A 20252-nucleotide genomic window follows, 5' to 3' on the forward strand; every position below is an offset into this window, starting at 1 on the left:
CTTAACCACCTTATCCACCTGCCCTGCTACCTTCAGGGATCAATAGATGTGTACACCAAGCTCCCTCTGATCTTCAGTGCTTCCCAGGGTCCTACCATTCATAGTGTAATCCCTTGCCTTGTTAGCCCTCCCCAAGTACATTACCTCACACTTTTCTGGGTTGAATTCCATGTGCCATTGCTCTGCCCACCTGACCAGTCCATTGATATCCTCCTTCAGTTTACGGCTATCCTCCTCACTATTTAACACCCTACCAAATTTCATGTCATCTGTGAACTTCTTGATCATACCTCCAATAGTTAAGTCCAAATCATTTATGTACACCACAAACAGCAAGGGCCCCAGCACCGAGGCCTGCGGAGCCCCATATGGAACCAGACTTTCAGTCACAGAACTTTCCCTCCACCATCGCCCTCTGCTTCCTGCCTTTCAGTCAACTTTGGATTCTACGTGCCATTTTACCTTAGATCCCAGGGTTGTGCACAAGTACGTGCGGGTGGTGGAGGGCGTGTGGACAAGTGAAACGGCCACACACTGGGGACACCTTGTATAAAGTGCAGCTAAGACAGTTCAGGTGCAGTCACATTGATATAATTGGGGTCCAGCCTCTGGCTTCCCTGCCTACTCAAGAAATACGTGGAAACATAGAAACTAGGAGGAGTAGGCCATTTGGCTCTTCGAGCCTGCTCCACCATTCATTATAATCATGGCTGATCATCCAACTCAATAGCCTGCTCCCGCTTTCTCCCCATATCCTTTGATCCCTTTCGCCCCAAGAGCTATATCTAATTCCTTCTTGAAAACATACAATGTTTTGGCCTCAACTACCTTCTGGGGTAATGAATTCCACAGGCTCACCACTCTCTGAGTGAAGAAATTTCTCCTCATCTCAGTCCTAAATGGTCTACCTCGTATCCTCAGACTGTAACCCCTGGCTCCGGACTCCCCCACCATTGGGAACATCCTTCCTGCATCTACCCTGTCTAGTTAGTCCTGTTAGAATTTTATAAGTTTCTATGAGACCCCCCCTCATTCTTCTGAACTCCAGCAAATATAATTCTAACCGACTCGATCTCTCCTCATATGTCAGTCCCGCCATTCCAAGAATCAGTCAGGTAAACCTTTGCAGCATTCCCTCTATAGCAAGTACATCCTTCCTCAGATAAGGAGACCAAAACTGCACACAATATTCCACGTGTGGTCTCACCAAGGCCCTGTACAATTACAGCAAGACATCCGCCTCTCTCAATTTATTCAGATAATAATCTGCCTTCCTGTTTTTGCTACCAAAGTGGATAATCTCAAATTTATCCACATTATACTGCATCTGCCATGCATTTGCCAATTCACTCAGCTTGTCCAAATCACACAGAAGCATCTCTGCACCCTCCTCACAGCTCACCCTCCCACCCAGCTTTGTGTCATCTACAAATTTGGAGATATTACATTTAGTTCCCTCATCTAAATCATTAATATATATTGTGAATAACTGGGGACCCAGCACCGATCCCTGCAGTACCCCATTAGTCACTGCCTGCCATTCGGAAAAAGACCCTTTTATTCCTACTCTTTGTTTCCTGTCTGTCAACCAGTTTCCTATCCATCTCAATACACTACCCCCAATCCCATGCGCTTTAATTTTACACGCCAATCTGTTATGTGGGACTTTGTCGAAAGCCTTCTGAAAGTCCAAATAAACCACATCCAATGGCTCCCCCTCATCAACTCTACTAGTTACATCCTTGAAAAATTCCAGTAGATTTTTCAAGCAAGATTCCCCTTTCATAAATCCATGCTGACTCTGTCCGATTCTGCCACTGTTTTCCACGTGTTCAGCTATTAAATCTTTTATAATGGACTCTAGAATTTTCCCCACTCGGACATCAGGCTGACTGGTCTATAATTCCCTGTTTTCTCTCTACCTCCCTTTTTAAATAGTCAGGTTACATTAGCTACACTCAAATCTGTAGTAAAAGTTCCACAGTCTATAGAATCTCAGAAGATGATCACCAATGCATCCACTATTTCTAGGGCCACTTCCATAAGTACTCTGGGATGTAGATTATTAGGGCCTGGGGATTTATTGGCCTTCAATCCCATCAATTTCTCCACCACCATTTCCCTACTAATGCTGATTTCTTTCAGTTCCACCCTCTCACTAAACTCTGTGTTCCCCAACATTTATGGTATGTTATTTGTGTCCTCCTTTGTGAAGACAGAACCAAAGTATGTATTTAGGTGGTCAGCCATTTCTTTGTTCCCCTGTTTCTGATTGTAAGGGACCTTCATTTGTCTTTGCCAATCTTTTTCTCTTCACATACCTATAGAAACTTTTACAGTCAGTTTTTATGTTCCCCGCAAGCTTACTCTCGTACTCTATTTTCCACTTCTTAATCAATCCCTTGGTCCTCCTTTGTTGAATTCTAAACTGCTCCCAATCCTCAGGTCTGTTGTTTTCTCTGGCCAATTTGTATGCCTCTTCCTTGAATCTAATACCATCTCTAATTTCCCTTTTAAGCCCATGGTTTGGCCACCTTTCCTGTTTTACTTTTGTGCCAGATAGGAATAAACAATTGTTTCAGTTTACCCATGTGCTCTTTGAATGTTTGCCATTGCCTATCCACCGTCATCCCTTTAAGGAACGTTTCCCAATCCATCATAGCCAACTCATGCCTCATACCATTGTAGTTTCCTTTATTAAGATTCAGGACCCTAGTCTCAGAATCAACTACATTGCTCTCCATCATGATGAAGAATTCTATCATATTATGGTTGCTCATCCCCAAGGGGCCTCGCACAGATTGCCAATGATTCCTTTCTCATTACACAATACCTAGTTTAGGATGGCCTGTTCTCTTGTTGGTTCCTCAATGTAATGGTCCAGAAAACCATCCGTATACACTCCAGGGATTCCTCCTCTATGGTATTGTTACTAATTTGATTTGCCCAAATCTATACGCAGATTAAAGTCACCCATAATTACAGATGCTCCTTTATTGCATGCTTCTCTAATTTCCTGTTTAATGCCATTCCCAACATCATCACAGAATCATCAAAGTGCCACTAAATGCTCCACAGCTTTTCACTCCTCGGGCAAATACTGCAAACTAATGAGCATTTTAGTGAACTGTAGAACAGTTGGATAGCTGGGCAAGTTGTACAATCTCCTTGCTAATGCTGGCCATGGAGCAGTTACTGGTGGGGCTACTCACAGCCCCTTGCAATGTCATCATCCCGGTTTGGACCAGTCTCCCCCATGGTTCAAGCTAACAGTGCAGCCTTGAGATGTGGGTTAGGCGAATGCCTGCACCTGAGCTGAGAGCACAGCATGCAGTCCAATGGGCAAAGCTGCCGCCAATCAGTCAGGTGGAGTGGGGCGGAGGTGGGTGGGGTTTTGGGCATCAATGCAGTGCACTAATCTCTGGCCATCCAAGTGGCAGCCAGCATTCTCTGGACTGCATTAAAGGGCCTTCAGACTTAACCAAGGCAGGTTATTAGTACACCCATGTTAACCATGCATCTCTCACTTTCATCCTGCTGGAGAAGTACATCAGGATCATGGAGCCTGGTGAATGAGCCGTATGCCTCATGACTTTCAGAGACTGAAGACAGCAGAGAAGAGAGTGACTGAGGCACCTGGCTGTGCAGAGGGAGGAGCAGCACCATCTGGAAGATTGGGGGGCTGGGGCTCCAGCACATGCCACCGAAGAGCCACAGCGAGCTGTCGCTAGAGCCTAGCTAGACCCAGAGTCTATAGACACCACCTTTCTTTCCTGCAGATAACCGAGAACCAGTGTCACGGAAGACTGCACATGGCTAGGCAACTGGTTGGCCACATCTCCAGCTGCTGCAGGATTTGGCGCAATCGGGTCATGGAGGGCATCCACTACCAGTGGCAGTGAAAGTGACTGCAACGCTCAATTTCTACGCCAGTGGCTCCTTTCAGGGCTCCACAAGTGACCTCTGTGGGGTCTTGCAAGCCTCCACCCATAAATGAATTTATGAGATCACCAATGCCATCTTCGCGAGGGTGCACAACTTTGTGCATTTCGCCCGGGACCAGGATGCAAGATCAATTGGATTTGCCCAGGTCTCAGGTTTCCCACAGGTGCAGGGTGCCATCGACTGCACTCACGTGTCACTGATATCTCAGTCGCAACATACGGTCTACTGTTTCAAGCACAAGGGCTTCAATTCACTGGTGTGCGACCACCACAAACGCACCCTGCAGGTCTGCACACAGATTCCAGGGACTGTGCATGACTCCTACATCCTTAGTCGGTCACAGATTCCTGAAGTCTTCCAAGGTCCACAGAAGCTGCAGGGATGGCTCCTCAGGATCAAGGGCTATCCACAGAGGATGTGGCTGATGACACCCATGTAGCGGCCTCGGACTGCAGCAGAGCAAAGGTATAATGAGGCTGGTGCTGCAACTCGCAACTTGGTGGAGCAAACCATCGGGGTGCTGAAAATGAGGTTCTAGTTCTGGAACGGTCAGGTGGAGTCCTGCAATATAGTCCACAGAGGGAGTCACGCATCGTCGTTGCCTGCTGCACCCTTTATAAACTGATGCTCCAACAGGGAGAGGAGCTGGCTGAGGACATTCAAGAGCTGGAGGTCTCCTCTGATGAGGGGTACGCCAATGGGGATGAGAGTGAGGAGGTCTTCGAAGCCTACAATGACGTGGATGAAGCCCTCGTACTGGCCAGATGAGGCAGGCGCACTTGGGAGGCCCTCATAGCTGCTACATTTGTGGAGGATGAAGACGACATGCAGGGAGGAGACACTGTAGATCCTCACATTGCATCTGTGAACGTTTGACTCCCGTCTGGCTTATGGCAATACACGTACCCTCTGTGCTAATGCTCCTGTCATGGAGATGCAGTGGAGGACCTAATAGCCATTCGATTCCAAAAGGATGATGACGACATTCAGTGAGTACACTCCATAAATCTTCACATAGCCTCTGAGAATGTCTGACTCCTGTCTGACCAAGAGCAGCTCACTTGTCCTCTGTGATCAGGATCATATCATAGAGACACAGCCATGAAACTATAAAAGCATCTGATCCTTCATCCACCTTCAGCACCTGACCCCTTCAGGAGCACAGCATCACTGGTCACATATACTGAAGAGATGAGGCCAGACCCACCTTAAAGGTGCTGAGAGCACACAGAGAGAATGACAGAACTCTGTGATGTCTACCCATGACATTCTGGCAGCAATGACAAGCACCACCGAGGTGCAAATGTCTCCAAGGAGTGTGAGGCCGGACCATCACTGTGGTCTGAAGGCCACACAGAGCACAGGGAAGAGGCTCTGGACTGAGACACCTGCCTTTATCTTGTGCAGAAAGGTTTCACATCTGAGTGACAAGAGCACTGCTTATCAGAACAAGGAGCCATAGGGATGGAGATATTCTTGGGAGTTCATTGGCAACAGTGATTAACATGTGATTTATAAGGGATTAACACCCGTGCCCAGGCTGTGAAACAACATCTTCTTGTCATTCCTAACCATGTCACTACGTCTTGGTGCTCCCCGGACATCCACAGCAAAGGTGGAGGCAGCCTGCTGACTGCGATGCCCTGTCTGTGATGACCTTAACAGGTACCTTCTGGAGGGCCGAGACTCGGAGGGCCCCGGGCTGCTTTCGGGATCCTGCTGTGTGGCAGTGTCTCTCTCCTCGGCCTGGAGCTGCTGGGGTTACATGAAGGTGGAATTTGGATGGGCCGGACTCTCCCAGAGTCACCTGGGTGGATGGTCCCGGGGGGTACACCTGTTGGTCCTCCTCCTTATGGGTGCCCAAAGGCCCCTGGCTGACTCCTTGAGGAGGAGGGGTAGCTGGAGTGAGATTGAGCTGCCCAGCACCCCTGTCGTGTACAAACTGTTGGAGGCTAACTATGGCGTCAGTGATGGAGTTCAATCCGCGCAGCAGTGCAGGAGCGATGACTTGACCAAGGTCTGCATGGCGGCCGCCATCCTGCCAGTATTGACCTTGGTGCTTTGGTATGCCAGCCTTATCACTTCAGTCTGACGGTGGACAGACTCCTCCATCATGCCTTGCAATCTGAGGAGTGCAGTGGGCATTCCTTCCTGCTGTTCCCTAGCTTGCCTTTGCAGCTCCAGCATCTCTGACATGACTGAGTCCAGAGGCTCATCACCTGACTCAGACTCAACAATTTTCTGGCCTCCAGCAGTCCTCCGAGTGCCAGACACCTGGGAAGTCCCTGCTGTGGATCAGATCTTGCAATATGCTCACCAGATTGTGACCTCGAGTCCACGCTAAAGCTAGGTCCCACTGAGGTATGTGTCTCTGTGCTGGCAGAGGGCGTGGGTGACGCTGTGGCGGGAATTCAGGGAGGATGCCTTGAGATTCCTCTTTGGGGCTTGATTGGAGACCCTGGGCCGTGGACTCCATCGGCTGTTTCCCAGACGTGCCTGTGATAGCAAGGAGAGATAATCAGTGCAAGGTAGTGGCCTGTGAAACAGATGGATGGCTCTGTTTTCAAAATCTGTGAGCACCCTGATTTCAGGTATTCCTCCACCGGTCTGCAACCTCTCCCTCTTGTTGTGTGCCAGCTTGTCCTGCATGAATAGACATGGAGAGAGTGTAAACAGGACGCCTACCAGGCCAGATGATAAGTATGCCTGGCATGTGTGGGTGACAAGTGGTCCCAAGGATGGAATGAGAACAATGAAGGTGTGTGTGAGAGAGTGAATGATGATGTCCCTTGAACTGGTAGTGAGTGAGGGCCCTGTGGATGTGTGATGGGTTTGTGAGTGTGTGAATTGAGAGTGATGAGAAGAGTGACTTACCCTGATGGAACGGTGGAGATCTTTCATCGTTTTTCGGCACTGGGTGGCTGTCCTCTTTTGTAAGGCATTGGCACTGGCTACCGCTGCTACTGCCTCCCAAGCCGGATTGATGATATTGCTGCCCATCCTGCAGCCAGAGCGGGGTAGGAGTACATCATGGGGAGCCTCCACTGAGTCCACAAGGTGCTCGAGGAACACGCCATTGAACTTGGGGACTGCAGTCTTCTTGCCTTTTGGGGCCATGTCTTCTGTGCAGCAGTCATGGGCTAGAAGCACTGAGAGGTGTGTGGGCAGCTGGACTTTAAATATGGCACCCACTGTGAGGAAGTGGCAAACCGATGGTGTAACGGGCGAATGAGAGCTGGCCTGCCATTGAAACGGCTTGTTTCCTGGGAATGCATGATTAATGCGGCAGGACTGGGACGATATCAGGTAGAAGCCGCAATTGCGGCCGGTGGGTAAAACATCACATTTCCCGCCTGCTACCACACAGTGCAAATCTGGGGCGATTCCACCCTGGGGCTTAGAGGGTTAAAGTATAAGGGCAAGTTATATCAACATGGCTTGTTTTCCTTTGAGTAAAGAAAATTGTCGACATCAACTGTTCCTTGATTCGAGGATGATGCCTACTCAGGTTTGCGAGTTTCTGCCATGATCAGGCTGATTCTCGACCCGCAGATCTTCGGAGCTTGATTGGAGACTCTGGGTTATGGATTCTGTCGGCTGTTTTCCAGATGCCTGCAAAAGCAAGGAGAGATAATTAGTGCATGGCAGTGGCCTGTGAAAGAGGACACATCACTCACAGCATGGTTGTCTGATGGATGTTGCACTGCTGGATCCTCACTCAGTAGAGCACTGCCAACCTCACCATCAGCACAGGAACAGTCCAGATCCTCACCAGTCAGCTGGATTGCTCTGTTTTCAAAGTCCATGAGGACCTTGGCTTCAGGCATTCCTTTACCAATCTGCAACCTCTCCCTCTTGTTGTGTGCCAGTTTGTCCTGCATGAATAGAGATGGAGAGAGTGTAAGCAGGACACTTGCCAGGCCAGATGATAAGCATGCCTGGCATGTGTGGGTGGTGAGTCCCATAGACCAGCTGAAAACAATGAAGGTGTGTGTGAGAGAGTGAACGGTGATGTCCCTTGAACCAGCAGTGAGTGAGGGCCCTGTGAATGTGTGATGAGTTTGTGAGTGTGTGAGTTGAGAGTGGTGAGAAGAGTGACTTACCCTGACAGAACGAAGAAGATCATTCATCCTCTTGTGGCACTGGGTGGCTGTCCTGTTTTGAAGGGCGTTGGTGCCAACCACCACTGCCAATGCCTCCCATGCCTGGTTGGTCACCCAGTAGCCCGTCTTGCAGCCAGAGTGGGGGTAGAGGACATCACTGCAGGCCTCCATGCCATAAAAAAGGCCTTCCAGTGACGTATCATTAAACCTGTGGGCTGCAGTCTTTTTTTACCTTTCATGGACATCTTCCCTGCAGCAGTCCCGCACTGAGATGCGTGCGTGCAGCTGGACTTTAAGTACAGTGCCCGGCTTGATGAGGCAGCAAGGTGATAGGGTGGTGGGCGAAAGAGAGCCCACTCTCCATGGAAACGGTGTGTTTCCCAGGAATATGGCAGGTTTGGGATGATACGGCGTGAAAAGCCGCCATTGCAGCTTGAATAGAGATGGAGACAGTGTAAGCAGGACACTTGCCAGGCCAGATGATAAGCATGCCTGGCATGTGTGGGTGGTGATTCCCATAGACCGGCTGAGGACAATGAAGGTGTGTGTGGGAGAGTGAACGGTGATGTCCCTGGAACCAGCAGTGAGTGAAGGCCCTGCAGTGATGAGTTTGTGACATTGCAAAACATGATTTTACCCACCCCCTACTGCACTTCATGCAAATCTGGGATGATTCCGCCATGGGTCTTTCTTCTTTAGAAATGAGAAGATTTAGAGGAGTCTTGATAGAGATCTTTAAACTTACGAATGGATTAGCCAGGGCAAACTTGGTGAGCCTGTTTCCACCTGTGGAAGAGTCTAAAACAAGGGGCCTTAAATACAAGGTGGTTAGTAATAAATCTAATGTGAAAGATGGAGAAATTTCTTTAAACAGGGAATGGTTCGAATGTGGAACTTACTACCACAGAAAGTGGATGAGGTAAATAACTTAGATATTTTCAAAAGGATTCTAGGCAGGTAGATGGATGACAAAGAAATAGAAAGATAAGCTGAAAGGCTGAGATGAGATAGATGGGATGGGAGGAGACTCATGTGCAGTATAAACATCAGGGCGGACTACATCGGCTGAATGCCCTGTTTCTGAGCTGTATGTTCCACATAGTTCTATGTAAGTGTGTTACGTATGTCTCTGCTAATACTGCCAAAAGTAAAATTTTAGGTTTTTGTCTTTTGACAGCCTGGCCAATAACACCAACTCGCAGTTATATTATGCCTTTAAATTACAAAATTAGTTAGGGTACTTCACAGCTGTGAGGAGGAAAAAATAACAGGAATAGATATTGAGCAGTCAACAGGAAGCACTTTTGAAAAGATGTGTTTTAAGAAGGTTTTCAAAGATGAAGAGGAAAGAGTAATAATGATAATAATAAAGTGGAAGACTTTAGGGAGGGAATTCAGAGGGCATGGTCGAGGTGGCTAAAGGTAATCAGTTGTGTGGTGAAGGGAGGTAGGAGGTATATAGAAGGCCTGAGTTGGAGGACTGAAGAATTTAGGAAGGTAAATAAGTGGAGCTTGTGGAGAAAGGGCAGGGAGAGGGCACATTTTTTAAAATTCATTCATGGGATACGGGCCTTGCTGACTAGGCCAGTATTTATTGGCCTTCTCTAACTGCCCTTGTTCAGAGGGCATTATTTAAGAGTTTAAGGAGTCACACGTAAGCCAGACCAGGTAAGGACAGCAGATTTCCTTCCCTAAAGGACATTCGTGAACCAGAAGGGTTTTTACAACAATCGACAATAGTTTCATAGTTTCAGATTTTTATTGAATTCAAATTCTACCATCTATCATGGCAGGATTGGAATTCAGGTCCCCAGGGCACTACCCTGGGTTTCTGGATTCCTAGTCCGGTGACAATACCACTACGCCATCATCTCCCCATAAGGGTTTAAAGAGGAGGTGAAGATTTTAAACATAATGTTCTGGAGCACAGGGAGCCAAATTAGGTCAGCAAGATGTGGATGATGGATTAATGGATTTAGTGTGGAATAGGATACAGGTTGTGTTTTAGACCAGCTGGAATTTATGGAATGAGGAAAATGCCAAGTTGGCAAGGAGGACATTAGAGAAATCCAGTCTACGAATGACAAAAGAGTGAATTAGAGGGAATAATGTAGGAGCAGATGCAAGCAAAATTGCGAAGATGGAAATAAGCAGACTTAGTAATAGATAGGATGTAATATTTGAAGTTCAACTCAGGTTTTGGAAGGACAGGCTCAACCTGAGTGAATATGGAAGAGCATGGAGTCAGTGGCAATAAGTGTGAGGTGATGCACTTGGGCAGGACAAACAAGGTAAGGGAATACACGGTGAATGGTAGGACCCTGGGAAGTACCAAGGAACTGAGGGACCTTGGTGTGCATGTCCACCGGTCCCTTAAGGTAGGGGGACAGGTAGATAAGATGGTTAAGAACGCATATGAGATACTTGCTTTTATTAGCCGAGGCATAGGATATAAGAGCAGGGAGGTTATGCTGGAACTGTATAAAACGCTGGTTAGGCCACAGCTAGAGTATTGCGTGCAGTTCTGGAATCCGCATTATAGAACGGATGTGATTGCAGAGGAGATTTACCAGTATGTTGCCTGGGCTGGAGAGTTTTAGTTATGAGGAGAGATTGGATAGACTGGGGTTATTATCCCTGGAGCAGAGGAGATTGAGGGGGGACATGATTGAGTTGTATAAAATTATGAAGGGCATAGACAGGGTAGACAGGAAGGAACTTTTCCCCTTGGTGAAGGGATCAATAACCAAGGGGCATAGATTTAAGGTAAGGGGCAGGAGGTTTAGAGGGGAAGTGAGGAAGAATATTTTCACCCAGAGGGTGGTGAGAATCTGGAACTCACTGCTTGAAAGGGTGGTAGAGGCAGAAACCCTCATAACATTTAAGAAGTATTTGGAAGGCTATGGGCCTAGTGCTGGAAAATGCAATTAGGTACTTGTTTGACCAGCGGAGACTCAATGCGTTGAAGGGCCTTTTTCTGTGCTGTAGACCTCGATGACTCTATGGGCAGGACCCAGTCACCGACGCGTAAAATGACATGGGATGACATTGGGCAGAGCTCCCAATGGCACCCCACATCATTTCAATTTTCAGGTCGACGGGGTTGCAGCCGAATCAGCTGTGCGCCCACCAACCTGTCAACAGCCTATTGAGGCCATTGACAAACTCATAAACATCATTAATGGACCTGCCCATCCCACCTTAAGGTTGGCGCGCAGGATGGGAGCCCTGGCAGGCTTCAGGGAAAGCATGCAACCTCATCCACAGGTTTCATGTAGGTTTTTAAAAATTTAATAAAAGTTCAACTAAAAGTGATGGGCATGTCCCAACTCATGTGACAGTGTCACATGGGGGGACACGTCTAGGAAATTTTATTTTCTATTCTTAACATTTTTAAATTTGGCACCGAACTCCCTGAGGCAGCACTTAGCCTCAGGGAGATGAGTGAGATCTTTGGCAGAGATGAGTGCGATCTTTGGCACGCATTCGTGAAAGAACGCACTCTCGGCTTAGGGAATCCCCCCCGCCCGCACAGGGAGCACATAGCCAAGAAGGTGGACGTCATGCTGGGCGGGCCTTAATTGGCCCGCCCACGAAAAATGGCGGTGCACCCCCAATCGGGGGTGCCAATCAGAGATGCGCCTGCTCCTGCACCTCCCTTACAATAGGGGAAAATTCTGCCCGATGACTCTAACACAGAGTCTGTGGTGGGGGCCAAAAACAATGGCTTTGTTCTTCCCAATATTCAGCCAGAAGAAATTCTGAGTCAAATATGACGTGATACCAACTGGCAGTGTGATGGAGCAGACACGGTCAGTCATATGGTTGAGCAAAGTAGTGGAGAGGTACAGCGAGGTGTTAGTAACTCATGCAACCAAGGGAATAAAGCAAACACTAGTTTAAAAGGCTAAGTACCAGGTTTAAAAGGCTTTGAACAATACACCAATATTAAAACTTAAAGCACTTATACTCTATGGCAACATTCTGCAGATATAGATATTTGGGAATCATATTCCAATTTAACTTAAACGTAGTTTCAATAAAGTATCTCAAAAATAAAGGGGACAAGTTTTATAGGCATAAGACATATCCTTGCCCAGTGGTAATATTAATCAAAAGCAAAAAAGGAGGAAGGTGAGGAGTTGGCAAGTTGGAGACAAATCAATATACTTTCCCCTCTCTTCCATAATATGGCCCCAAATGAGGGAAAGCACAAACAAGGTTTTGCTCCTGCATAGAAAATCAGTGATTGTGTCACTTCTGATTTCAAACTGGGGAAGAAAGATGTCATCCATCTTGCATTTGCATTTGGATTCTCACTTTTAAGTCTGTCTAAGAATTCCCAAAATGAACAAGCCAAATTGTTATTGTTTTTCTGTCTAGATTAAACTGCAAGAGGAACAAAATGACCTAGAATTGATGTCAAACTCTTGATGGAAATATCATGGCCACATAACTAATTCTGAACATTCTTTGTGGTTTAAAATTAAATTTCATAAAAGCATGCAACAACGTTGCAAACATGTGTTCTGATATACATCTGTGCAGCATCATGACAGACAAAGCAAAGGGAAATTTTATGTCTGTAGGAACGACCTGGTAGAAGTGTTTGCTGCCTGTGACTTGTGCTGAGTGGTATCATTAGAATCAGATGTAGAATTCGCATGACCACATTACCAAGCCAAGTTTCATCTTAGGCCACCTGGAAGCCTGCCAAGGATACAGTGCAATTCAGGCAACAAATGTCATTTTAGAAATACAGTAGAATTATATTCTAAATACAATACATGCAGTCTGGCATACCAGCTCCTTTTATGAAAATTGCATCACAATACAATTATTTCAAAGGAGCAAAATACGCACAAAATCAGCAAAAATTGTTTTTGGCTTGGGTAACCTGGTATAGACACAATCATACTTTACCATTTTATAATTAACTAAAGACAGACTTGCATGACTTGCATCTAAATCTATAACAACAACCTGACCAAGAAGAAAATATTGAGTTCATCTGAAGCCTAGAGCTTGTTATTGCTCCTTTTTCCCTTTTATAGGAAATGGTTGATAAACAGGTGACCCCTTCCCGCACAAAAAATGGCCTCTGTTCATGGTGCTTGCCAAGGCAAGGTGAGGGAATGCAGTCCAAAATTTACCACCCCTTTGGCAAAGTACTGGACCTCAGCTTGCCGCTTCCCTGATAGCATCACCACAATTCGTGCAAGCCAAATTCAGAAAAATTCTAGCTGGTCTGCTAAATTGCTTTTAACATTAAATCTTACATTGAAAGGAACTAGTAGCAATGGTAACTTCAAAAATGTAATGGTATGTTGAACGCGAATGAGAAAAGCCCTGCACATGGGTTCAAGTTTATTTGTGCAGAGCTTGTTTCCACTGGGGCAATAAACATCTGCACTGTCTTCTCATACAACTCCAAGAAACAATCATTACAAATAGTAGACACAGGAAATCTTCCCATCACATTAACAATATCAATAACACATTGACCAGAGAAAAACACAATGGCTGCAGGGTAAAATAACCAAATAAGTGATCTGGAAAAAGGTTTCTGAAGAACAGTGCAACATGTAATGCATTGAACAAGGAACTGAGCATCTTGTTTTGTCTGACTGGCCACAAGAAAATGCTAGTAGAGGAGACCAAACTAGATTAAAACCAAATTGTCTTTTTGTAAAATCAGTCCTTATGTTTCCCCACAGATAACAGCTGTGCTTTTCTGTGCAGCTGCCTGGATGCTATTTATCTGATTGTGTATTAAATGCAGTCTGGCACTATTCAGCAAGTACTGGAAAATAATTGGATATGCAGGGCAAGCGGTTTGCGGGGGGGGGGGGGGGGGGGGGGGGGGGGGGGGGGGGTGGTTGCTGGTGTGGTGTGTGGGGGCTGTGGGGAGTGGTGCAGCTGGTTTGGTTTAACTGAAAAATATGGATACAAAAGAGATCATTACCTTCCACAGCTCTTTTGAAGAAAACTTTACAACTGCCACAGGTAAGGACACCATAATGACATCCTGATGCCTCGTCCGCACAGACCAAGCAAACCTTCGAAGGTGCTGAAGTCACTGATGAGCAGCTCCGATCCAGTCTAATAGGGGAGCTGTAAAACAGATTAGTTTACAACTTTAGAAAGACGTTCTATATTTCTTTTGTTGACAATTTGAAAGACGAAAGTGCTATTACTAGCTGGATATGTTCACACTGATCCAAAAACAAGCAATGCCAATTCAGAACCCATGGAGCTTCCATCAACATACATGTACTGCATTGTACTAATAATAAATTATACAGAAGATACTAGATTTCTGATTCTTAAAAGTAGACTTTAGGGGAAGAATTTTCCCCCCATTGGGGGTAAGTGCAGGAGCAGGTGCGCCTCCGATCGGCGCCCCCAATCGGAGGTGTGCCGCCATTTTACGTGAGCAGGCCAATTAAAGCCCACCTATCATGATGTTTGCCAGGAAGTGCTATGCGCATCCGCGCGAAAGAGCGCACTCATCTCCCTGGGGCTAAGTGCTGCCTCAAGGAGATCAGCACCAAATTCAAAAATGGTCAATGCACGAAATTAAAATTTCCCTGACATTTCCCCTCATGTGACACTGTCACATGGGTTGGGACATGTCCATCACTTTCATTAAAACTTTTATTAAATTTTTATAAAACCTGCCCTTGGATGAGGTTTCATGCTTTCTCTGAAGCCCGCCAGGGTTCCCGGCCTGCCCACCAACCTTAAGGTTGGACAGGCAGGTCCTTTAACAAGTTCAATTACTTTTTAAATGGCTTCAATTGGCCGTTGATAGGTTGGTGGGCTTCACGAATGCAACTCATCCCATGATGAAAAATGACATTGATAAAACATTTGAGCTTTGTGAAATCATCTGAATTTCCAGACATTGCTGTTGTTTCACAGCACTCTGGCTAATCATTATCCTACAGGTAATTTTCAGCTATCAGTCATACTGTTGTCATACTGCAAACTTCTCCCAATTATATATTGCTCTGGATATCAGGTGAGAAATTGAGATCATTTTGTGCCCTTTTTTTGGGCACTACAAGTACCCTTGGAGCTGTTGAATTGGGACCACAGCAAATGTGCACTCTTGTGGAAAGTATTTCGCTTAACTCCAAATTTGCCAGAACTATACAGAGGACACAGGTTATGATGTCAATCAATGTCCAACACTGATTTGACACCAGTCATGCCATTTTGAAGCTCATCATCTTGATCTGGCAGAACTTAACATGTGTTCAGCAGCAGAAAGGACCCCAGCACCAGTGCTATCTAAAGGGTTAGTAACATATTTACAGGTCAGTTTCTGATTGGCTTCTTCTAGCTGTTGTTTCAATTCCACAAGTTCTTGGTGCTTTCTGTGGTTTTGTTGAAATTGCACAAGTTGAGAAAAGGAATAGTGTGGCAGGTGCTGAAACAGTTTTTGCTGCCTACAAGTTTTCTGCGCAAACCACTTGCTCTCAGACCATGGGCACACTGGTAGACATTCCCTCTGGAATATAGCATGCTTGAAAAATGAACAGAGGTTACACAGAGATGGCCCAGCTGCTGGAAGAGCGAGGAAGAGGAGTCAAAAAGGGTTTGGGAAGGCTATATCTCCCATGGTAGTCAAGGAGCAGTGAGGGATGATGTATGAGATGTCCTCAGCACCTGCTGCAGCTACATCTCCAACCTCAGCAATCTTAGTAATCCGGAGGACAGGTTGCAGGAACGCTGTAACCCGTTGAACGCTGTTGCCCACAGCCATAATTGCAGCAAGATGACCTTACGTGTCTTCAGTCTAAAATTCCATTGCTGCACTCAGACCTTGAGTGGCTGCTGATTGTGCTGCAGTGAACGCTGAGATATCAGCTATCAGACACTGCTTCATGGTTGTGTCCACAAGTGAGCTGCTGGAATTGGCCAATACTTCCATACAGAAAACAAAGGGCTCCAAGCTCTGTGTCAAGTTGGTGCTAGGCTTCTCCATACTTCTTGACATTGACCACAGGTTTTCTAACAGGCTTCCAACCAGATCACATATTTCATTTTGTATTCCAAACAGTATTCTTCTATAGGCTGCTCCATTGAAATATTCAACTGATCCTCTGCAGCAGAGTTTGTGTGTGATCTCGACCTCCAGTGAGTTGGCACCTGCTCCTTACCCTGGCTACAGACCAATGTCCCATGTCTTAGGGGGAGATTTGGGAAAGATGGTGCATTTTATTTTTTATTCATTAATGAGATATGGGCATCTCTGGCTAGGCCAGCATTTATTGCCCTTGTTCATAGAGCATATGCATTGCTGTGGCTTTGGAGTCACATGTAGGTCAGACCACATAAGGACAGCAGATTTCCTTCCCTAAAGGGCACTAGTGAATCAGGTGAGTTTTTACAACAATCGACAATGGTTTCATCAGACATTATCAGACTTTTAATGGATTCAAATTCCACCATCTGCTGTGGTGCGATTCGAACTCTGGTCCCCAAAGCATTACCCTGGGTCTCTGGATTACTAGCCCAGTGACAATACCATAATGCCACTGCCTCCCCACATGGGTTCAAATAACACCATGGTAGCCGGTGGAATTTAAATTCAATTAATAAATCTGGAATATATATTAAAAAAGCTAGTCTCAGTAACGGTGACCATGAACCTATCATCAATGGTTGTAAAAATCTATCAGTTTCACTAAAGTTCCTTAGGGAAGGAGATCTGTCATCCTTTATCCGGTCTGGCCTACATGTGGCTCCAGACTCACAGCAATGCGGTTGACTTTTAGCTGTCCTCTGAAATGTTCAGTTCAAAGGCAATTCGGGATGCCAGCTTTGCTAGTGACGTCCATATACCATGAGAGAATTATTTTAATGTAGAAACCACCTCTATGCTATCCTCTAAATTACAAACAGTGGCCAGGATTTTCAATTCTGGTTTGCTGACCCGGCTGCCGGTTCATTCAGGGTCCCAAACCCACACAACTTGCTCCAGACATGTCCATCTGGGTTTTTAAAGGGCTGGGTTAATTAATGGCAGGGTGTGGCCTTGCCATCCAATTCAGGACAGCAGTGGGCTCCCGAGCCTGGAAGACCAATGGGAGGCCCACCAGCACTGACACATCAGCAGCTGAAATGGGAGCTGCAGCCTGAATATGGAGATGCCCTCTGAAAAAGAAGTTAGCTTTTTAAAATTTAAAACAGCCACAGCTACCTGGCCATGATAGCAGGAGGGTGGTGGGGGGTGGGGGCGGGGCGCGCAACCAATCTGGGGTACAGCCAGTGGCTGCAGCTGTGACCTGGCAGCCCTAATGGTTCAGTGAGTTTTCCTCTTCACCTTCTCTGCCCCACTTCTCACCCTGAGCCCACCACGTGACATGGACTGCTCGCACGGCCGACTGAAAATTCCAGTTGGCATGGGAGGCCTTGTAATTATCAATAATTGTCCTGACCTGGCTGCCTGTCAGGGAATGATAAGCGGATCATCTGACCACAAGCTGTCCTCAAGCCGATCGTGCCTGCGAACCGGCACTGAGGCTGATGGCACAAAGTTGCACAGCTGCCAGCCTCTGATTTAGACTCTGCACCAATATCCGGCCTAGTGTCAGTATCTGAGCTGGCGGTTTCAAATGTGAAACTGAGTGACGGTGCACCTTCAACATTACAGCTTTCTTGCTGTTCCCCCACTGCTTGGTTAGGTGACACTTCTTGGGTATCTTGAAAGAGAAAGGAACATGGGTAAAGGTTGTGGTTTGGGAAAGGGACAGTGTCAGCAGAGCAGGAGGGGGAAGCAAGAGTTGCATGTTTACACTTTCTGCAATTTGTAATCAGTGAAGAGGGTGGGGGTGAGGTGAATTAAGTTTGATAATACTGTCATCTTCAATGATATCAGGCATGGCTATCCCAATAATGGCCAACATCGTCTCCTCCAAGGGGGTTAGAACATGCAGATGTGCTCTTCCTCCAGCTTGCTCCTGTTGCCTCTGAGGGCGGAATCGTGTGGTCCCATTGGTAGCAGGCATCATGGTGGGCATGAGCGGGCAGTAATGCAAGAAGGCCAAAAATCGGTTTCACGCTGTCGTGAAATCAGTTTGCGATCATCCGCTCCACCTGTCAAAGGTGGGCCACATTTCCCGCTGTCTGACATTGGGAAGTTAATTTTAATGCATTTGCAACTCATTATTGTGCCCTCACACTGGACTGGAATCAACCCCCATGTCAAATTTACCACCCATGTTGGTGTGACTTCAGAATGACGGCCTTCGCAACTGCCTTTAAAAGGCATGCACCTGCCTAACTGAACCTTGAGGGGAACTTGGAGGTGAGTGCACACAACCTTGTACAGCGGTCACAAGCATCGCCCGTAGGACAACATAGAAGAAGCGTCATGCATTTGGGCAAATCACTTTTTCCTTGCTTTCAGCGCAGTGCCAGGGCAAGAGCTCAAGTGCGGGTCAGGCTGGAGTTTGCGGGAGGGGTGTTGGGGCAGCGCACAGTGAAGCAAGTACACAAGCACATTCTGACGGGCGGGGGTGGGGTAGAGAAATGTCCAGGCACTTGGAAAAACTTGTCAAAAGTGAGCATTCTTCCACAGCTGAGACCATTCAGCAGCAGCTCCATTGACGTGCTTGGAGTTGGGCCTCTGAAGCATTTCTCTCCACTCAAGCAACGCAAAAGCATGAAAGTGCCACCAAATGCTCCAGAACTTTTCACCCATTGGGCGCAAACTGCAAATTAATGTGCATTTTAGGGGCAGCAGAACAATTGGCCAACTGGGCAAGTTGTAGACTTCCCTTGCAAAATGTGGCCATGGCACAGTAACTGGTGAAGGCGCTCAGAGGCCCCTGCAATGTCTTTATTAAGGTTTAGACTAGTAGCCCTCATCGTTGAAGCTAACAATGCCTTGCAGTGTGGGTTAGGAGAATGCCTGCGCCTGAGCTGAGAGCACAGCATGCAGACAGGGGCCGAAGCTGCTGCCAATCGGTCAGGTAGAGTGGGGCAGAGGTGGGTGGGGTTTCGGACAGCCATGCAGTCCACTACGCACTGGCCATCCAAGCGGTGGCCAGCACTCTTCGGCATGCATGAGGCGGCCTTCAGACTTAACCAAGAGAGCTTCTTAGGACATATATGCTAACCCATGCATCTCTCTCTTTGATCCTGCAGGAAGAGAACATCAGGATCATGGAGCCTGGTCGGTTAACGGTTTGCCTCATGGCTTACAGAGACCAGAGGAGAAGAAGAGAGCAGCACAGGCACCTGACTCGGCAAAGACAGGAGCACCTCCCTCAAGATGAAGGGACAGCAGGACCTGCTGCACATGCAGCTGAAGTTCCACAGAGAGCCGTTGGTCGTAGGTGCCTCACTAGACCCAGGGTCTATAGACAGTGCTCATCATTCCTGCAGATGGCCACGAACATGCGCCTAAGACAGCACATATCTAGGGAACTGGTCAGTCATTTATGCCACCTGCTGCAGGATTTGACGCCATGGGGACATGGAGGGCATCCACAACCAGTGGCCTTGAATGTGACCACAGCACTCAATTTTTACGCTAGTGGCTCCTTCTTGGGCCCAACAGGTGACCTATGAGGGATCTCGCAAACCTCCATGCACAAGTTTATCCAGGAGATCACGGACGCCGTCTTCATGAAGGCATAGAAATTGTGCATTTCGCATTTTACATAGCTTTAAAAAACGTGAGCATATAAAAACAAACTTCAAGTTTAAAAATGATTACTGGCAATGGTCTACATGCCCATCACAATGACTGTTTCCATCTGACAAAAAGGACTTTTATTTTTAAACTGGAAAGCCAGCAAGCAAGAGCACTAGGATTTGCGCAGATCTGGTTTCCACAGGTGTAGGGTGCCATCGACTGCATTCGCATGGTACTTAGATCTCCATGGCAACAAGCGGTCAACTACATCTGCAAGGGGTTCCACTCACTGAATGTTCAACTGGTCTGCAACCACCACAAACTCATACTGCAGATCTGTACACAATTTCCAGGAAGTACCCACAAGTCCTACATCCTTAGCAGGTCTCAGATCCCTGACATCATCCAGGGTCCACAGAGGCTGCAGGGTTGGCTCCTCAGGGACAAGGGCTGCCCACAGAGGGCATGGCTGATGATGCCCGTGCAGCAGCCTCAGACTGCAGCAGAGCAACGGTATAACAAGGCTCATGCCACAACCTGGACTTTGGTGG

At 47.0% G+C, this 20252-nt stretch overlaps 1 protein-coding gene across 3 annotated transcripts in view; it reads right to left on the reverse strand.

The window, feature by feature from the left end:
- nr3c2 (nuclear receptor subfamily 3, group C, member 2) overlaps window positions 1-20252 on the reverse strand; it is a 386614-nt gene that overhangs the window by 121650 nt on the left and 244712 nt on the right. For all 3 annotated transcript variants that reach the window (XM_041196435.1, XM_041196272.1, XM_041196345.1), the window contains exon 3: window positions 14014-14162. In XM_041196435.1, coding sequence (XP_041052369.1) covers window positions 14014-14162 — 149 coding nt within the window. The remainder of the gene's footprint in view (window positions 1-14013; window positions 14163-20252) is intronic.

The sequence above is a fragment of the Carcharodon carcharias genome, chromosome 1 (assembly GCF_017639515.1).
Source record: "Carcharodon carcharias isolate sCarCar2 chromosome 1, sCarCar2.pri, whole genome shotgun sequence".
Taxonomy (NCBI): Eukaryota; Metazoa; Chordata; class Chondrichthyes; order Lamniformes; family Lamnidae; genus Carcharodon; species Carcharodon carcharias.